Source organism: Micromys minutus (genome assembly GCF_963924665.1).
Source record: "Micromys minutus genome assembly, chromosome: 12".
In the NCBI taxonomy this organism is placed as follows: Eukaryota; Metazoa; Chordata; class Mammalia; order Rodentia; family Muridae; genus Micromys; species Micromys minutus.
Window position 1 is genome coordinate 58,319,900 of NC_137981.1, and position 20,383 is coordinate 58,340,282.

The 20,383-nt window shown below is 43.1% G+C and overlaps 1 protein-coding gene across 1 annotated transcript in view; it reads left to right on the plus strand.

Annotated features, from left to right (window-relative positions):
* Positions 1–1,306: 1,306 nt before the first annotated feature.
* The window catches only part of KPNA3 (karyopherin subunit alpha 3), a 65,286-nt gene continuing 46,209 nt past the window's right edge, over positions 1,307–20,383 (plus strand). The window contains exon 1 of the mRNA XM_080926942.1: positions 1,307–1,635. Within this exon, the coding sequence (XP_080783068.1) occupies positions 1,567–1,635 (69 nt within the window). The 5' untranslated portion in view covers positions 1,307–1,566. The remainder of the gene's footprint in view (positions 1,636–20,383) is intronic.

The window sequence follows — 20,383 nt, forward strand, 5'->3', positions numbered from 1 at the left end:
ACTGAATTCTTTATGGCATATTTCTACCAAACTCTGACCTGGCTCATTTGGTCATATGTAGCATAGCACATAAGGTTATATTTGCAGAAGATTCTTGTGGTGGTTTGAATAGGAATGGCCCCCAGACTCACGAGTTTGATGGCTTGGCCCACCGGGAGTGGCACCATTAGGAGGTATAGCCTCGTTGGAGGAAATGTGTCACTCACTATGTGGTACACATTGGGTCTCCTATACTCAAGCTAGGTCCCTTGTGGGACACAGTCCCTTTCGGTTGTCTGCAGATCGAGACGTAGAACTCTCAGCTCCTTCTCTAGTACTGTGTCTGCCTGCATGCTTCCTGCAAGGATGATAATGGACTGAACCTCTGAACTGTAAGCCAGCCTTAATGACATCTTTTCCTTTATAAGAGTTGCCATGGTCATGGCATCTCTTTACAGCAATAGAAACCCTAATTAAGACAATTCTGAAATATAATTAATATTCTCATATATAATCAAATAAAGTCCACCTGCTGTAAAAACAAAAACAAAACCAACCAACCAACCCAAACCAACAAAAAACCGTTATTTGTTCCAACAGGAAGCTAAAGGGAATTGGCAATCTGGAGTCTGCAGCCCGAGGGACCGATTAACTGCCTGAAGGCCACATTGTGTGTTAAGGTGGACTGAGGCACGGGGTCATAGAAAGGTAGGGCTGCCAAAGTGAAGGCTTCACAAGGATGCTTGGAGAAATCAGGGGATACTAGAACACTATTTTTTTTTTAAATGAGAATTTACTAGGTACTGTTTTGATCTGACTGATTTTTGAGACCAACAATGTCTCTGTTCTCATTGAGTTTAATAGCGGTGCAGGAAGCAAGCATAAACACACATCACACTCACATGTATTTGTGGAGTGGAAACAAGCGTGCTATTTATAAAACCGAAGCAAAGCAAGAGAACAGGGTTTGAGGGTGGCTGCTATTTGAGGAGACCCTAAAGAAGCCAAAAGCGCAAAGCACGCGTGGCCGTTCTTTTTCTAATTTTCCAAGCTGTAGGGAGCAAGGTGCGCCCCCGGAGCTCCGCCTCTCTCTCTCGATAGGTCGCAAGGTGCCGTCTCCAGAGCTGCCCCGCCCACACTCCGCCCAGAGGTGGGGCTTCGAGCCTGCGCTCCGAGAGCGCCGAGCCGAAAGCGCGCGCACAGCCCTCCCGGCATGCTTCTCGTCCTCTCACAGCGTGGCTCAGACCCGCGCCCGGCACGCTGGGAACTGTAGTTTCCGCCCTCCACCCCGCTTCAAGGGTGGCGGTAAAAGCTGCTAGGTCGGGTTCCATTTCTAGCACCGGACTAGCGGCTGTGGGGAGGCCCTACGAAGGGGTGAGGGCAGGGTAACCGCGACAGCCGGCAGGCCAGCGCCCCGGCCTTCTCCGGCGCGCGCCTCTCCTCAGCGCCGCCCCCGCGCCGCGGCCACCTCGCGCTCCAAGCGTCACGGAGCGCGCGCTCCTCCCCCTCTGTCCCCTCCCGCTCGACTCGCCGCCGCCGCCGCCGCCGCCGCCGCAGGAGCAGTCGCCTCCGGAGCCGCGCGCAGCCATGGCCGAGAACCCCGGCTTGGAGAACCACCGCATTAAGAGCTTCAAGAACAAGGGCCGCGATGTGGAGGCGAGTGTGCTCCGCGGCTGGCCGGGCCGGGCGGGGAGGGGCGGGGGCCCGCGGCCGCTGGCTCTCGCCGGCTGGCGGTCAGTCGGAGTTGGCCGCCGCCTCGGGGCGCCGCGGCCCGGGCAGCAGCCGCCCTCTGAGCGGCTAGCGCGGCACCTGGGACCGCCGAGCGCTCGGCCCCGCTGCGCGGGCGCGGCCTGGCGACCGAGGGGAAGGGATGTGGAGCCAAGGCGGGGTCCGCGGGCCGCGCGGGAGGACGGACCGGGATGCTGCCGCCCCGCGTGCCGACCGCACCGCCGGGGCCCGGCCGGGCCGCCGCTCGTGTCCGCAGCCGGTGCAGCCTCCCGCGCTGCCGCACATGGAGCCTCGGTCCCCGCTCTTACCTTGTGCGAGCCGGGCCCAGGCGGGCGGTGGCAGCCCTCAGAGGGGGGTGGGGACCAGCCGGGTAACTGACTTGTTTGAGGGTGGTGGATGGGGGAGGGTAGGATGCGCCAAGACCATTTTCTTATATTCCAGTGCTGTCCTTTGGACCAGTCTTCCCGAGCTGTTGCAGCTCATACCCCCGTGACTGCTGGCATTTGGAGCGAGCTAAAGGTGGACAATAGTTTACCATCTTTTGTGTTGAAGCTTTGGGAAGGAGGTTGTGCAGACCTCTGATCTTGGGGTTTTTCTTTTTTTAAAGCTCGTCTTGGAGTGGAAGTGTGAATAATGGGAAAATAATTTCATTGACCTGTTTTGCAGAAATAAATTGGACTCATAGATTTCTACGTCCTTGTGTATACCACATGCTACCAAGCTAGTAGATTTTCCAAGTGGTTGCAAAACTGTAAACATTCATTGTGGTCACTCAGTTTGCTGCTACTCAGCATGTTGCCATTGTCTCATTAAGGTGACATTAGCAGCTACTATTTGCAAACTCTGCTTATTGAGGTAGCGCTAGAGGTCTCTCTGCTCCTACTAAACCCAGTGAAGTGTAATAGCACAAACTTCCCTGGGACCAAACCTCTGGATTTGATGGGAGAAATTGTTTTAAGCCCATATCCTCATCTCTATTCTAATAGTAGGTAATATGATTTGTATCTATCGTCCAAGAGTTTTTGGTAAGAGGTTAGTTAGTAAATAGAGGGTTTGGTTTGGATGAGAAGCAGATGAAGCCGGGCCATTTTTTCAGAGCTACAAAATTAAGTATGAACTGGAAAAAACCTGGGGGAAATATCTGGAATTCCAGTTTGCGTGAGACTGTAGGTCTTCTATCTCTCTCCTGATCACGTTTAAGTTTCTTTCTGAGAATTACTTCCAAACAAAAGTGAAACCTAGCAAGTAGAACAGCCATCAGTCTGGGTTTTTGATAACACTTTAAGACTTAGTTTTGATCTTTTCCTACCAGCAATCCCCACCCCCGCCTCTCTGTGTGATAGTTTCTCTTGCTTTTCATTTGTTTCCTCTTTGAGACAGGGCCTTACTTCAGGGCAGGCCTGTTAAGCCTAGAGAATAATCCTGCCTCAATCTCCCAGGTGCTGGGATAACAGGCATGGGCCACCACACCCTATCCCACCGGCAGTTTTTCTTGTTATTGTAAGCAAAACATAAATAGTTTATGTGGATAGTTTTCTCTTCTGGATGTTGCTGTAAGTTTTTGTCATGATCCACTTGAGTATTATGTCCTGTTTGTCCCATGATGACTGTGAGGACTTCTTCATGTCATGATTCCACACAGCAGATACTTGCTGCTTAGTAGAAAGTAACAAGTGGTTTGTGGAGACAAGAGAAAGGCAGAATTGCCATTCTGTCTGATTTTTGTTTACATCTCATTTCCAAGTCTATGTCAGTATTACCAGGACATGAAATAGGCATTGAAATGATAGTTCTTTGTGGCGGACACAAATATATATATTGGTATGCCATATCAAGAGCTTAATACCTCATTTAATCCTTATAAGTTAGATGTGGCACTGTCCTTTACTAGAGGAAAAAAAATACTTTGATATAAAATCGACATATTTCTGTAATGTGCTGATCTGGTCACATGAGCATTCATTTACTAAGTGACTGTTAGGTGACTGTAGTGCAAACAACGATGAAGTGTGATTGGTTTTTGATAGAGAAATGGGAATGAACTGACTTTAAGAGTCAAAAGTGTGGTGGCACACTCAGTCATCTGAGCACTTGATGGGGAAACAGCCAGTTAGGAGTGCAAGGACGTCCTGGCGTGGTACCCCAGAAATCAGCAAATGAATGAAGTGAGAGGGACTCACTGGGAAACTTAGTAAAACTGCTTTTCCTAAGGCGTCATGGGGAGGGGGTGGGTGCTAGAAATGGTGAAGGGGTAATGTAGAATCTGGTCTAATCTAGGGTCTTTACTGTGGGTTTAAGCAGAACTAAGAGGAGATGCCAGCCATATTAAATTTATTTTTTCCATTAAAAGTTGTACTGCACTTGAGTCCTATGAGTTAGCACTATAATTAAGTAGTTGTGATTATTAAGGTATTTGATACTGTTTCTTTACAAATAGTGTAGACAGACGATAAAACACTTTTAAATTATGCAGTCCTCTGGTACAAGGAAAATGAGGCAGCATTCTCTAAGGACTGTGAGTGAGTAGAAAGAGGGTTGCAGAGAGAAACCATCTTGGAGACATAGACATTCTGTAACAGTGACTTCATGGCGTACAGAAGGAAGTGGTGGATTTTGTAGGAAGTATATGTTAAACTTGAGATGGGCTGGTGAGAAATTAGTGAAGAAACTCATAGGTACAAAAGAGGCAGATTAAATGAGGGGTGAGTCTGAGACTTCCAGATGGCCTCTGTTGGTCTGAGATAATATGCCTGTGGCAAAGCATCCCTTAGAAGGTTTTGCTTAGTAGGGAGATCTAAGAATTCAGAGCAGAGTGTGAGATGTCCTGAGTGAGCCATGGAAAGAGTAAAGATAGCGATATATAGAGGTGGTGGAAATAGTGTAGCAAGAGTGTTGTCTGTAAGAAGGGATTTTTCAAAAATTAAGGCTGGACATTATGGTTATGACTTGAAATCAGGATTTGATGACCCTTTTCATCTCTTACTCTTTGTCTTCATCTTCCTTCCCTTCCTCATCATTTTTGTGTAGAATTCACAGAAGATAAGATGCACAGGTAGACATGGAGGAGCCAAGTCATTGATAGTGAATGAAGCTTGGCTAAGCCAATCAGATGTTTATAGCCAATCTAGAAAGACAAGTGAAGGGGAGATAGACATTTTTCATGTAAGGCTTTGTCCTTAAGCTTTTTAAAAAAGAAACTTGTTTTTTTGTTTTTTGTTTCTTTTCAGATATAGAAAGGGGTGTAAAACAGAAATATTCTGCTTAGTGAACGCTTCTAAAACAAACATTCAGGTAGCTGGAACCCAAGGTAACTTTGTCTTGCTTATGCACAGGGAGTGCATAAACCTCAAGAATATGACTTTTTATTTGTTTTTTTGGAGAAAGGGCATTTCTGTGTGGCCTTGGCTGTCCTGGAAGATATTCTGTTGACCAGGCTTGCCCCACTCACAGTGACCTGCTGGGATCAAAGGTGTTAACCACCACTACCTAGCTAACTTTTTGTTTATTCTGTTTTTTGTGCATGTGGCACAGCATACCCGTGGAAGTCAGAGGACAGCTTGCAGGAGGGTTGTTTCCTTTCTTGGGTAGGTGTCAAACTTAGGGTGCCCGGCTTGTACCCATTGAGCTATTGGATGGCCTGGACCTGGCGCTTTTGTCAACAGTTAATAACACGGTAGGAAATGGGTGGCTTGAATGAGGATGACCCCCATAGACTTATATATTTGAATGGTTGCTCCCAGGGTGGTGGAACTGTTCTGGGATTTGGAGGTGTGGCCTTGCAGGAGGAGGTGTTTCATTGTGTCACTAGGGGTGGGCTTTGAGGTTTAAAAGCCTGCATCAGGCCTAGTTCATTTTCTCTTCTGCCTGCAGTTTGTGAGTTAGATGTGAACTCTCAGCTACCATATAGTGGCCTGCCTACCTGTCTCTCTGCCTCTGCACTCTGGGCCATGATGATCATGGTCTAGCCCTGAAATTGTTTTGATCATGATGTTTTCTCACAGCAATAGAGCAGCAACTAAGAAACCTTACTACTTAATGAGTGTTTATGATGTTATAGATTACTTATTTGGCCACAGCCACCCTGTGAAAGTAGGCACCATTACAATTCCCATTTGCTGTGGAGGAAACCTGAGGCCAAACTCTTCAGTATTCCTGAGTCACACCATGGTCAGAGACTGAGCCTGTGCGTATGTCAGGACATGATGACTCTAAAGCAGTGAGAGAAGTCTTGCTCAGTCTGCTCTCCTCCTCTGAGGGAAACGGGCTTGGCATGAGTGACGCATGCCTGAAGGTTAGTAAGCCAGGAAAGTAGTTAACAAATGTTGACTGTATCATAAAATTCCTACTTTGGTGCTTTAAAACATTAATAATAAATACATTTAATACAACTTATCATTAAATTTATTTGCTTTTTTCCCCATTCTTAAAAGGTTTTATTCTTATTAGCCACAAAAAAACACCTGAATATTTGGTTTAATAAGCCCTGGAACACTTATCCTTTCGATTTAGTACCAAGGATAAAACACATTTTCATTTGCAGTCATTTAACATTTCTCTCTGGAGAAAAGACCTGTCCTTTGGGTTGGGCTTACTCTTGTAAACTCTTCCCTCAGACTCCTTCATATACCTTTATGAAAGATTGATTCTCCCACACGGTCGTTCTGAGGGAACAGACCTTCAGAAGACCCTCATGAGGTCCTTGTGACTGCCTGTGTCCTGTGCTGTCACTTGCTGTTCTCTGCTGGACAGAGGGCTGTGCTGTGTAACAGTCTGCGTGTGTGGCTTTCAAGTATGGCCTTTGCCAAGATGCCTGGAAGGTGTAGAGACCTCGCAGTGAGAGAGAGACCTCGCAGTGTCTCTGGTCATTTAGTAACTGGTTGATAAGATTTCATACATACTTTTTGAGAAAAGGGACTAGATAATAAATGTAAACTTAAAAAGATTTAAAAATTTTCAAAAGATTTAGTGTGTGTGCGCGTGCATGTGCACACATGCACACATGCACATAAGTGCAGATGCCCTCCGAATCCATAAGAGGGCATTGGATACCCTGGAGTTAAGAGTTACAGATAGTTGTGAACTATCCCGCATGGGTGCTGGAAACTGAACTCTCATCCTTTAAACATAGTGGTCTTAACGAGGAACCGGCTTTCCAGACTCTTAGATGATGACAATTTCTTTTGGGCCAAACCCAGTCTGTTTTGTGTAAATGTACTTTCGTAAGGTGAGCACACTCATTGGATATGAACTAGAAGAAAGATTAGTATAGAGTTCATACTAGTTCGTGTTTATTTTTATTAGCATGTTGATAGTCAGCCTTTCTAACTAATAGCAATTGAACACAGTGTTTTTGGGATTCACCATTCTTTTTGTCTTCATTTAACCACATTCAATGTTTAGAAGGTGCTTCTTGCCCCAGCCTTCTGAATCTGCAGAGGGGGCTGTTTTTCGGGAATCTATGTCACATTTCAGGCACTGATTTTCTTGAATTTGTTGACAGGAGGAGGGTGGGAGTGTGTCTGTTTTCTGGCCCATTCACTCCTGGCTTTGTTTTGCCTTTGCCAGCTCCACTGCTATTCATTGAGTGTAGGCTGGTGTTAGGGCTCTGCTGTGCGTCTCTCTCTGACAGCAGCAGGTCTCTTAGCTTTAGCCATCACTTCTCTTAGGTGGGGGGGGTGGCAAGAGCAGGAATGAGATCTATTTTAGTCATCTGCTGGAGGGTTCACAGACACCTCAGCAGCTTCTCATGCTCAATGACCGTTAAAGCCGTGTTCTGCCTTTGAGTTCTCATTGCCCTAGCTGTGCCTGAATTTGAAACCGTAGAGTCTTCTTGGATTCCCTCCTCACCTTCACCTTTAGACAGATGCCAGTCAGTGAGGCTTCAGTCTCTCCGCTGTCTGGATTGTAGCCTCGCCTACTTACTCTGACTGTGCCTCCCTGTACTTGAGGCCTTGTTGCCTGTCACCTGGCAGAATGAAAATCCCCTTAGTGGTGCCCTTTAGTTCACTGGGATCTCTGTAAGCCTGATGCTTTTTCTCCTCACTGCCCCTCCCTTCTCTCACCCAGTTAAGCTCTGCAACACTGAATGTCTTATATGCTTGTACATAATCTGGAATCCTGCTCTCCCCTCTTTCCCAGGGCTCTTTCTATTCTCAGGGCTATCTTGCTGACTGAAATATCCTTTTCTCTTTTCTGTTGACTAGCTAATTCCTTCCTTTTAAATACTGTAGATCAAGGTACTTCTCTTTACTCCCGAGGGAATCTTTGTTATTGTGTAGTAGTAGTGGTGGTGGTGGTGGTGGTGGTGGTGGTGGTGGTAGTAGTAGTAGTAGTAGTAATGTGTTGAATTGTGATTTGTCTGTTCTCCCAGCTGTATGGTAAGATTTTTGAGGGTATCAACTCTAATCTTCAGTGTCTACTGCACAATATGGTTGAAACAAAGCAATCTTTGAATACACCCATACTGCACTGTATTTTCCCAGTGTGTTGTATGTGTACACACACACACACACTCGAGCGCACACACACACATTCTTGCACTTTGCAGGGCTATTGAGAGTGCTCAGATGCTAAGAGCAGGTTAAGAGCACTTGCTGCTCTTGCAGAACAACGTTCTATTCTAAGTATCCATATGGCAGGATCCAACAGTCTGTATCTCCAGTTCCAGGGATTGAACTCTCTTCTGGCCACTTCAGGCACCAAGCATGCACTTGTTACATAGATAGACATGCAAGAAAAACACCCACATGCATAAAATTAATTAAATGTATGTGTGTATACACACACCACATATGTTAATATACAAAGACTATCGTGATCTCTTACTGGTCTTGAGTAATCCTTTCAAGAATGATCACTTAGTACAAACTAAGAAGGTTTGTCCTTTGCGTGCTGATGGAACCAGCCACTGCCGGCACATGTTCAACCCGTTTCCCTATCAGGCCCTGGTGATTTGAGGAGACAGCAAGAGTGAGAACTAGTGAAACTCCTGCAGCTGACTCTAGAGCTGCTATTGACCATCTTGTCTTTAGACGGCCAACAGAAGAAAAGCCACAGTACATATTTGAACTGAGGCTATGACTCCTATACTGTCTTTCCCTTCTACTTTGAAAATAGATTATAAACATTATGACAGGTAAAGTGTTAGGAGATTAAAGCAAGTGCTTAGTAGATTAAGATTCATCACATACAAGCCTTTGGATACTAGCTTATATTTACTTTGCACAGTATTTCCAAGGTTCATCTTTATTGTAGCATGTGTCAAATTTTCCTTCCCTTAATATTCTGCTTGTCTATTCCAGTGGATTTCACCCTATGGGTTTCGACCCCTTTGGCGTGGGTGTTGAACGACACTTTTGCAGGGGTGGCCCAAGACCATCAGACAATACAGATATTTACATTAGGATTCAGAAGAGTAGGAAAATTACAGTTGTGAAGTAGCAGTGTGATGGTTGGGGTCATCACAAGAGGAACTGTATTAAAGGGTTGCAGCATTAGGAAGGGTGAGAACCATTGGTCTATTCATTCTTTCAGTGAGTACTTGGGTTATTTCCTACATTTGGCTATTGCCTGCCCACCATTTTATTTATTTATTTATTTCGGTTTTTTGTTTGTTTTAGGTAGGGTCCTCATGTATTTACCCAGGTTGGCTTTGAACTTGCTGTATAGCCAAGGATGACCTTGAACTCTTGATACTCCTGCATGTACCACTTTCTGATGCTGGGGATCAAACTTAAGGTTGGGCAAGCACTCTGCCAGCTGAGCTACATCCTCGGCCTTACTTGTTGTTGATACTGTTTGTGTGTTTGTTTTGTTTTTGAGACAAGGCTTTGCTGTATAGCTCAGGCTATTCTAGACTTCTCAGTGATGTTCCTGCCTCCTGGTAATGCTAGTATTACAGGTGTGTACACCCTTTAAAATACCATTCGTTTGTTGGGGAAAAAATCAGGTCAAAGTTCTTTTATTGCATTGCACCATGGGAAATTATCATTTTTGTGGTTTAGAACAATCAGGAATCAGTTTCATATGGCTGAGCCTCATAGAAGGTCCTGGCACAGGCTTGTCTTTCCTCATGTTGTACTTTAATTTGTTCCTTATATTTTGCATCATCCTTAGGCTTTTCTGTAAACTGGAAGTTAAACTTACAGGGAGTTGGTCAGTTTGCTTACCACAAGACTTGCATAAATCACACTGGCCTTCAGACTCCCTATGTAGCTGAGCCTGGCCTTGAACGCCTAGCCTCCTGCCCCTATTCCATAAGTGTAGAATTACAGGTGTTTGCCAGCATTCACAGGTCAGCATATTTTTTAAATCAAAAATTTTAATTGATGCTATGTATTTTATGCTGATAATGATACTATTTGATCACGTTACAGGTATGAAGGTTACTGTATTTGCTGAATTGAACTTTAGGTATTTTAATGAGTTATTTATGACCTACTAGACAATACTTGAGGGAGAAAAAAGTGACAGGAACCTTTGCCATCGAGTTAAGGAGTTAGAAAGTATATTCTAGAAAGCTGGCTTCAGAGTCTTGTGACTTGCAGCAGCCCCACTTGACTTTATCGTGCTAGTGCACAGTTTGACTGACGGGTTCCGTGCAGGGAAGGGAATAGTAGTCAAGCAGACGTCACTGTCCTCATGGACGTGGCAAATCCTCATTATGGCACTTATGATATGGAATTAGTTATGATTTAGGAAAATGAAAATATTTTCCCCCCGACATAGGGAGTTTTGGTCAGAGAAACGGACGCTGAACAGGTTTTAGTGTACAGCTTGCTAGGCTGTAACAGTGACTGCCCTCTGCAGAGCTGAAGAGACAGAGTGACTGAACTGTCGGGTTTCTGGTCATAGAAGCCTTGTCTGTCAGTGTCTTTAGAACAGTCAGAGTACCATGTTCTAAAATGTCTTACACTCTTCTCTCCCTCTTATGATACAGTTTTGTTTGATTGGTTCTTAATATCCATTATGCATATCCTTTTTATAGGTAATGCCTTCAGTTTCTTAGATAAGTTAAAACTTGGGTTTTATTCTTTCTTATACTTGTGAAGGTTTCGTTCATCCCTTTTGTGGGGTTGAATCTGCTGTTGCTGATTAAATTTGATTCACAGACCCTAGTGATTAGAAAACAGATTTAATAACATTTAATGTTTTTCTGTGTTCCAAGCAGAGTTTTGTCATAAAATTTATAAATATGAGAGACTGGAGAGATGGCCAATGGTAAGGAACACTGGCTCCAGGGGACCTTGGCATGATTTCCTGTGCCCACGTGGTGGCTTGCAGGCTTATATTTTAACGTTAGTTCTGGGGAATCTGTGCCTTCTTCTGTTCTCTGCAGGTGCTGCATGCATGAGGTGCTCAGATATGCATGCAGCATAACACATATAAGATTATAATGACTTTAAAACACACACACACACACACACACACACACACACACACACACACAGGGAGCTTTAGGATGAGGTTCTTCCCTAGGCTTAGTTGAATGATGTGTACTAAGTTCTCTAATACCTGTAGGCAGCTTGCTGTTAGAGTCTAGACAAAGGCAGTGCTTGACCACATCTGGGGCCATGGGGTAGGCTATGGAAACATTGTACTTGAAACAGCTCTGGAAGGACAGACTTGAAGGCAAAGAGCTGAAGCAGTGGCGTTGCATTTACTTTTGGTAACAGTGCTTTGAAAGCTACTTTCCTGTCATTGCCTAGCTCTTGGTAGGTCTCTTTTTTGTTCTGTGTTTTGAGAAGAGGGTCTTGGGCAGCGTTGGCTAAGCTTGAAGGTGTTTGCAGGCACCTCCCACATGCTGGGATTGCAGGCGCCTACCACCATACCCAGCTTTCTTGGTGGACTTTTTTCAATCTGATTGCTTTTCTCTCTTCTTTACTTAAAATGCCTCATCTTTTTTTCTGGCTAACACAAATTAGGCCAATCAAGTTTTGTTCCTGGTGTTTATATGTGTTTTTAGAAAATTGAAAAACTTTATTTATATGGGGCAGTGTGCAATGTTTGTGCGTTTGTTTGCACATCACATGTTGAAGATACTGCATTGCAAATGCATTGTGTGCTCCTGATCCAGTGCGCGCCGCGTTGTGTGTTCCTAATGTGGGTAGGGATGAGGCACAGGGGAGACAGTGCACAGGAGTCTGATCTTTTATCATAGGTTCCTGGGATTGCTCTTAGGTGCCAGGCTTGGTGGCAAGTTTTTTTTTTTTTTTTAACCTACTTGCCTCCTGGCTGGCCCTAGGCATTTTCCATGGTCCTCCCTTGGAGGTCTTGTTAAGGAACTGTCCATTCTTGCCATCTACCTCTGTGGGAACTGCTTTGATTCCTGTGTTTTAATAGACTTGACTCTTTAGAGTATGTTAGTTCTGTGGATTGCTCTGTATCTTCCCAGTAGATTTTCTTGCCTCCATCCCTTCCTTTTTTCCTTAAATTAACTCAAGTCTGTTTGTGATTGTAACAATTCTTAGGTCATTAACTGTCTTAGAATGGAAGGACTTCCTAGTGTATAGGAGTGAGTGTTTAGGGGGTTTTAGGCAAACATTAACAAGTCATTTCAACTGAAGTATAAAGACTGAGTTCTGGAATCTACTATGAATTCTGAACTGAGTTTGAGGAATAAAACATCAACGATAACAATTACCAGTAATTAACAGTGAGCAAAGCACTTGGTTTGTAAGAATACTCTTAATTGTCACAAGTGTTGCTACATGGATAAGGAAAATCAGGTAGATTGCTTAAAAACAAGAAACTAGGAAGGGGCAAGACCAGCATTTAGTCCAGCTTGCCAGCCCAGCTCTCTAGTCATCCTCCTCTGCCTCAGGGTTCTTGCTTGAAGAATGAGATTCCAGGGATCATGGAAAGCAAAGGATACTTTCATGGAAATGCATTCATTCTCAGTAGAGTGGGCCCTTAGGGAAAGCAACTGTAAGCTGGCCTGGGCAAGTCAGTGAAGGCTTCATAACACAGATGGGTGTCAGTTGGTGGTAAGTGTTGGGTGGGCTTAGAAGGGGCATCATAGTGTATTTGGGAACTAAAATAATGCATTATTTCTTAAATGTGGAGTGTTTAGAAAGTTGAGGCTAGATTGAGGAAACCCTCTTTTTCTGAGTTAAGTAGCTTGATTTGTACATATAGAACCGTAATTGCAACAGAGACTTGTTGCTGAGAGCAAAACAACAGATTGGGAATAATATAGTTAGAAATTCCATAGATGGCCTGAAATAGCATCAGCATTGGGACTTAAAAGCAGGAAATGTTATTAGGACTATTTATTTGGTGTATTTTACATTGTAGAACAGGTTGACAGGCTTTTTCCTGTAAAAAGCCAAAATAATCTTTGAAGCCCAAATAATTTACATTTTGGAGAGCTTTATTTCATTTGTGGCTACTCAGCTTGCCTTGAGCACAAAAGGAACAGTAGAAAGTCGGTAAGTAAATGGATGTGTTGCTGTGTTCTGATAAGCTGTGCTTATGAAATCAGGTGATTACCAGATTTGGTTTACAGGCTCTGTGATAAGTAATGAATGTTGAGTTAGAGCTATGGGAGAACGATGAAGATAATGACACACAGGGACAGGGAGATGCCGTGGATAGAGGGTCTCAGCATGTGGGCTGCCACAGACCTGATATCCTGCAGTAAGATATTCACATCATGATTTACAACAGTGGCCAAAGTACAGTCATGAAGTAGCAATGTAATAGTTTTATGGTTAAGGGTCATCACAACACAAGGAACTGTGCTGAAGGGTTGCAACATTAGGAAGGCAGAGAACCACTGGCTTAGCTGGAAAAGGGCTTTGTTGCCAAGCCTGACGACCTGAGCTTAGTTACCAGGACCTCTATGGTAAATACATGAATGCAACTTATTAGAAGATGATGATGGCGATGTCGAGTGATAATGAAGAAGGGGCTGGGAAAGGAAAGAACCCCAAGTATATACTATTTTAAAGACTTAAGGGAAATGTAGCTGAAAAATAGGCCTGTGGAAGCTTAGCTGCAATTCGGAGATACAGAACATTAGGGGCAAAGAGTTCCCTGGAAGAGTAGTTGGAAGGCTACTGGAGATGTCTGATGGGCATTGCAAGTATAAGCCATTTGTCTGGCGTGTATGGGCCAGCGAGAGATAGAAAACTGGGAGAATGGTACAGGCTGGATGCTGTATGATGCCAGAGAGCTGATGTAGTGCAGTTTAACTCTGAGTTAAATGCTTGGCAGTCATGGAGAACAGCTACAGTAGCAGAGTAGTGTTTTCTTCTCATTTGTTTATGTGATAAGACTTACTGCAGACTAAACTGGAGACAGAAAGAAGCAAGGCCCCGGACAAATGAACATGCCCTACAACAGGGGAGTAACAGCCTACTGAGTCTGATGGCTTCTGTTGTCTTTTTTTGACAGTTATTTCTGGAGCAGGCTTTGTAAACTTTTTCCATCCTAGGTGTGTATAAAAAAGGGATAGAAATAAAATATTTGCTGATAGACATAAAGAAATTTATTTTAAATCAGTTCTTTGGTATATATGGAATAAGCAACATGTGTTAAAGACAAGCAATTTTGCATATTAAGGAGATAGATCATGAATGCTCACATTTATATTTCACATCAGTATGCAGCATAAAATGGCAGAAGTATTTTTTTTAATTTATTTATTTTATGTATGAGTACACTGTAGCTGTCTTTCAGACACACAAAAGAGGGCATCAGATCCCATCACAGATGGTTCTGAGCCACCTGGTTCTGTGGTTGCTGGGAATTGAACTCAGGACTCTGGAAGAGCAGTCAGTGCTCCTAACCACTGAGTCATCTCTCCAGCCCCAGAAGTATGTTTAATGCTATTTAGAAATTGTTGGAAATTTTGTACTAATCCCAAGCCCAAAATTATTTGAAGGCTTTATAGGAAACTCAGACCAGCAGTTCTTTCAGCAATTTTTAACAATTTTTTTTTTACACTTACTTACTTTGTGTGTGTCTGTGTAGGTCAGGGAGCAGCTTACAAACGTCAGTTTTGTCCTATCATGTGGGTCCTGAGATTGGACCCTGGTCAAGCTTAGCAGTAAATTCTTTTCACCCAGGGAGCTGTTTCATTGGCCTCAAACAGCAATTTTTTTTTCCTTTTGGATTTTATTTTTTTCAAGACAAGGTTTCTCTTTGTAGTCCTGGCTATCCATCCCTATAAACCAGGCTGGCCTTGAACTCAGAAATCTGCCTGCCTCTGCCTTCCCAGGGCTAGGACTGAAGATGTGTGCCACCACATCGAGCTCGGATTTACTATTTAATTCAAAAAATTCAAAAATTTTTTATGTGTACGAGTGCTTTGTCTGCATGTATGTTTGTGTACCACGTGCATGCCTGGTGCCTGTGGAGGTGAGAAGAGGGCATTGGATCCCTGGGACTGGAGTAACAGGTGGTTGTGAGTTGCCATGTGGGTGTCGTGCTCTCTGTAAGAGCAACAAGTGTAATCACTGAGCCACCTTTCTTCAGCCCCCAATTTTGTTTCTTTAGAAGACATGTATAATAAAACTCTTATAAACTATATTGTGGAATCTGAGTAAAATTAATGTTAAAGTTAGTTAATAATTTATGGAGTGCCTGTGTTGAGAACTAAGGCTGTAGTAAACTCAGGATGTGACATGGCTGAGCAAGCCTAGAAACACCTTGGGCTTATTAAAATATTTTTGGTTTATTTTTTTATTGTTGAACATTTAAAAGTCTTATTATTGTTGTATTCAGCTGTAAGAACTGTTCCAACCCACAGTTAAGAAGCTAGGCTATATGAAGAGAGCATTCTTAAAAAGATGATGTTTAATGGTAGCATAGGACTTTCCCAGGAATGAGAGGTTTAGTTGAAGTAAATGTAGAATGTTTCTTGACTTAGGATATTTCAGTTTTCTAACATAGCTTTTCTATTTTTGCATGATTTGAAGATATGGATACTTTGAATTTTAAAGTTAATCTTCTCGAGCTAATGAAATGTAGCTGTCCTGAGCTAGCTGCACTCAGTACTCCTGCACTCAGTACTCCTGCACTCAGTACTCCTGCACTGAGAACTCCTGCACTGAGAACTGTGCTACATGCTGGGCTTGCCTAGGTTCCTGTTACAGTTGGAGGGACATTTGTGTTACTGTGTTATTTTGTGTGTTACTATATTTTGTGTGTTATTGTGTTATTTTGTGTTACTGTGTTATTTTGCTGTATTGTTAGTAAAGTCAGTTATAGTTTATTTCACTTACATAGAATTAATAAATCAAATTAAAAGTGTAGACTTCATTTTTATTTGAATCGTTTAAAAAAAATAAAAGGAACTAGCAGGGGCATTGGTAGTTTAATGATCCAAGTTCTTTTTCTTTTGTCACAAAGGTGAAACTTAGGCCTTACAGATATGTTTGTCACTGACTTACCCAGTTAGCTGGCAGTGTTGTTCATAGTAGCAGGAAAGCAGAAGTTAATTTTGTTTTTAGAAAATTTCAAAGAAATATTAAGAGAATAACAACTTGAGTTTCCATGTACACATAAAAACAATTATTGTTTGTAACTGTCTTATTTACAATCCTACTTCATACACCTTTCCCTTGCATTCTGAAACACAAACTGTTACTGTAGTTTTTATATATAAGCAAATATATGAAATGCGATTTTTATATGTATGCATATTCCCACATATGTATGGAAATCAAAGGCCAACTTTTGAAAGTGTTGTCTGGCTACCTTATGGGATCTTGGGATTGAGTTAGGCTGTCAGACTTGTGGGCAAGTGCTTTTATCTGCTGAGGCATCTTTGTGTCTAGACTGCATAAGAACTGTAGTACAGCAACACAACATTGAACTAGTCACTTAGAAAGTGACAGATTTGATAGCACATTTCCCAAAGAAGGCATGTAAGTGGCCAGTAAGCACAGTAAAGGTTAATGAACATTATTACCAATTAGCAAATCAAAACAATGGTGAGGTATACTGCTTACACTGGGGTGCCTACAGGTGAATAATGAACATTAGGAAGATGTAAAAATTGGAACCTTTATCACTTGTTGGCAGAATTGTTACCCACTTTGGAAAAGTAGTACTTCTTTAAGGTCTTAGTAAGAATGTTGATCCAAGACTTCATTCCTATGTATGTCTAAAAGATGGGAAAGCGTATATAGATGCACATAAATAATAGCAATATCACAATTTCAAAGGTGTCCTCTACCTAAAGAATGAGTAACTAGAGTGTAGTGAACTTGCACAGTGAACAATGCATGTGGAGTGCATAGATGAATTCCACACTAGGTCCCCACTCATTTTCAATAAAAGATGCAAGAGATCTGAAAGTTGAAACAAGCTAATTATGGTATGCACATTGTGGACCTTCAGGTTCTTTACGTACATGTATTTGATGTTGGTATTCACATTGTAATTGAGTAGAAGGATAAGGCACAAGTTGAATGGTCTGAATGGATATACCTAATTGTATAGCAAATAATATTTTTTAAAAGATACTCATTAAAGAACTATATTGGGCTAGAGAGATGGCTAAACAGGTACGAGTACTTAATACTCTTGGACCAAACCAGAATCTGGTTGATCCACATGGTGGCTCACAACTGCCTACAACTCTAGTTTCAGGGAATCTGACATTCTTTTCTGGGCTCTGTAGGCTTTTCACGCACATGGTAAACATACATATACAATTAATGCTAATACGAAGATCTGTTAGGAAAAATACTTTTACTATACTGGCTCAGAGATAGTGATTATAGTATGATTGTTTCTTTGCTGAGTTCTCTGTGGCCCAGGATCACAGAGCTAGAGAATGGTAGAGAATGTCTCCTCATGTGGCATTAGGTCACCTTTGATAATTAGTACTTAGAGCCATTCATGGTGAACAGTGGAAGTTGAATTAGATCTATCTGATTATTTAAAATTCACCCAAAAAATAAATACAAATCTAGGCAACACTACCAAATTATAGCACTGGAAATAGCAGATACCGAGCCAGCAAAAGGCATCGTCTTTGCTGAGCCTGCTATCGAACACCTGTCATCCAAGTTTGGGAGGGTGAGACAGGGTCACTGCATTTGAGGCCAGCCCAGGATATATAGTGAGACCCTAACTCAAAAACTACCATACTGTCTCAGATTGTTTTTTACAAAAGGCTCAACCTAACAACCAGCAGGGGTCTGTAAAAGTCTGTAGTTCAAAGAAAGCACCACAGCAGAGAGCTCTCCTGCTTTCCTGAGAGCTTTTGTTTTAAAGGTAGAGTCTTGTTCGTATATCCATTCATCACTTGAGCAAGCAGCTGAAGAACGATGAGTCACAGAAGAACGAGGACGTCAGAAAGTCTCCAGAAATATACCGTGGGCTGTGGTAGGCCTCTGTGGCCTATTTCAGTGAGAACATGCACGGTTCATTCTCCTCACACTGCTCACACCAATGTCACTATCTTCCTGCTGCTCAACTCTGGGATCTGTCCATTGCCAGGACTTTAATGCCTAAGAAGATGAAAAAGCAAGGTTGGGAAAGAGGGTTTATTTGGTTTGTACTTTTACATTGTAGACCACTATGAAGGAAGTCAGGACAGGAACTCAAGCATTGCAGTGACCAGGAGGCAGGAACAAGCAGAGGCATTGAGGGAGCTGGTTACTGGCTTGTTCTCCATGGCTTGCTCAACCTGCTTTATTATAGAACCCAGGACCACCAGCCCAGGGATGATGGCCTCACCGATAATGGGCCCTCCCACATCAGTCACTAATGAAGAAAATACCCTACAGCAGTATCATGTGGAGAGAGGCATGTTTTAAAATAGAGGTTTCCTTCTTTCAAAGATGACATAAAATTAGCCTGCACAGTATATGTGGGTTTTTTTTGTTTCTTTTCTTTAGGTTTTATTCACTAAGCTTTATTTTCAAATAGCTGAAGGATAATTAACATAATGATAAACTGTAAGAACACACATTTTGTCATTCATATGTGTATGTCACGAACTGTCACTAAATCAAGATGACAGAAATACTTAAAATCTTTTAGTTTTTATTTGTGTGTGTTGGAGAGAAGGCCAGAAAAGTGAGTTATATTCCATTCCCAGGTGAGCTACCTGATGAGGTGCTGAGACTTGAACTCAGGTCCTCTGCACCTCTAATAGTCATACTTGGTATTTGTTCTTTTAAAACCCGATTAGCATTCACCTTAAACCACCCCACAGTACTCTGAGGCTTTAAATCTTGAGCCATACAGTCCTGTACGAGCCGCAGAGTGCCGGAACCTGAGGGACTTAGGGGGGTGCAGGATCCCCTGGGGCTGAGTTGCTGATTGTGGAACGCCATGTTCTTCACTGCTAAGCCATCCCCGTCTTGTTAAAAGAACGCTGTGCTCCCGCTCTCCCGCTCTTGGTTTTAAGCTACAGTTGTGTCTAAGTGAGGTGCAGCAAGCTATGGCGGATTGCAAGTTGACGTGCTTTCAGGTTTCTGATGATGCTGTTAACTGTGTTCATCACTGGTACATTTTTAAATCTGTAACTAACAGATGGAAAGTACTTGTTGGAAAAGGAGGTTTGTATGTTTCTATTTGCTTCTTAATTTCTCACATTGAAAGTACTTTTAAAAATTAATTTTTATTTTCATTTTTTAATTGTTTATAGAGGTGTGTGTGTATGCGCGCGCACGCGCGCATGCATGCACGCGTCTGTCTGTCTTTGCACTGGAGAGTAAAGGCTCACTTACACTGCTGTATCATAGTACTTTGTTGAAGGAAGTCAGGGCTGAAAGCTGGAGGCGGGAACTAACACAGAGGCTGTGGCTTGCTCAGCCTGCTTCCTCTCACAGGTGGTTCTGCCCATTATGGGCTGGGCCCTCCCAAGAAAACATTCTTCAGCCATCGTTGCCTGTATCCTGATCTTAGGGAGGCATCTTCTCAGTTGAGGTTCCCTCTTCTCCAGTGACTCTAACTTGTGTCAGGTTGACATAAAGCTAGCCAGTATAATATATCTCGATAGTGAAACGTACAGCAAAGCTCCAGAGTGTCAGACTGGCTATTCTAGCTGTGGAAGCTCACTGAGGTGTGTATAGGCTGTGGTGTGGCTGGGCTCACTGTGTGCTTGTTCATTTGCCAGTTCTTTACAATAAAGTCTTAATAATGAAGTTTACTATAGTGATTACTGATTGTTCAGTCGGATTGCTTAATTGCAGGAACATGTTCTGAGAAATGCATTGCTAGGTGATATCGTTATTCAACGAACTAGACAGTGTGACCAGTCGCACAGTGTGGCTTTTTGATAGTGTCGAGGTAGTAGACATGAAGTATGTGAGGCTGTTGTGTGTAGCACACCTACTACATCTGTTTTAGTCTGGGTTTTCTATAGGAACAGAACCAAGAAATTTTACTCACGTCAGCTTTAAAATGGCCACAACAGAGAATCCCACCTGAGAGGCTGAGAAGCTGGTAGTTTCTCGGTCTTTGAGGCTGGGCCCAGCAGTTGGAGTAATCCTAAGGTAGCTGTCTCTCACTGGGAGGGAAGGATGGGGACAGTCCACAAGGCTGGGTGCCTCAGTGGCTCCAGTCTGGCTTCTGAAGCTGCAAAGGTTCTTGAAGAGCCACCAATCCCTAGTCCATGATGAAAGCTTAGAATAAAGATGTGAAGGCAGGGAAGGGAAGGCCAGGCAAGGGGAAGGGGATGGTCTTCCTTCTGACAGATACCTTTTATCTG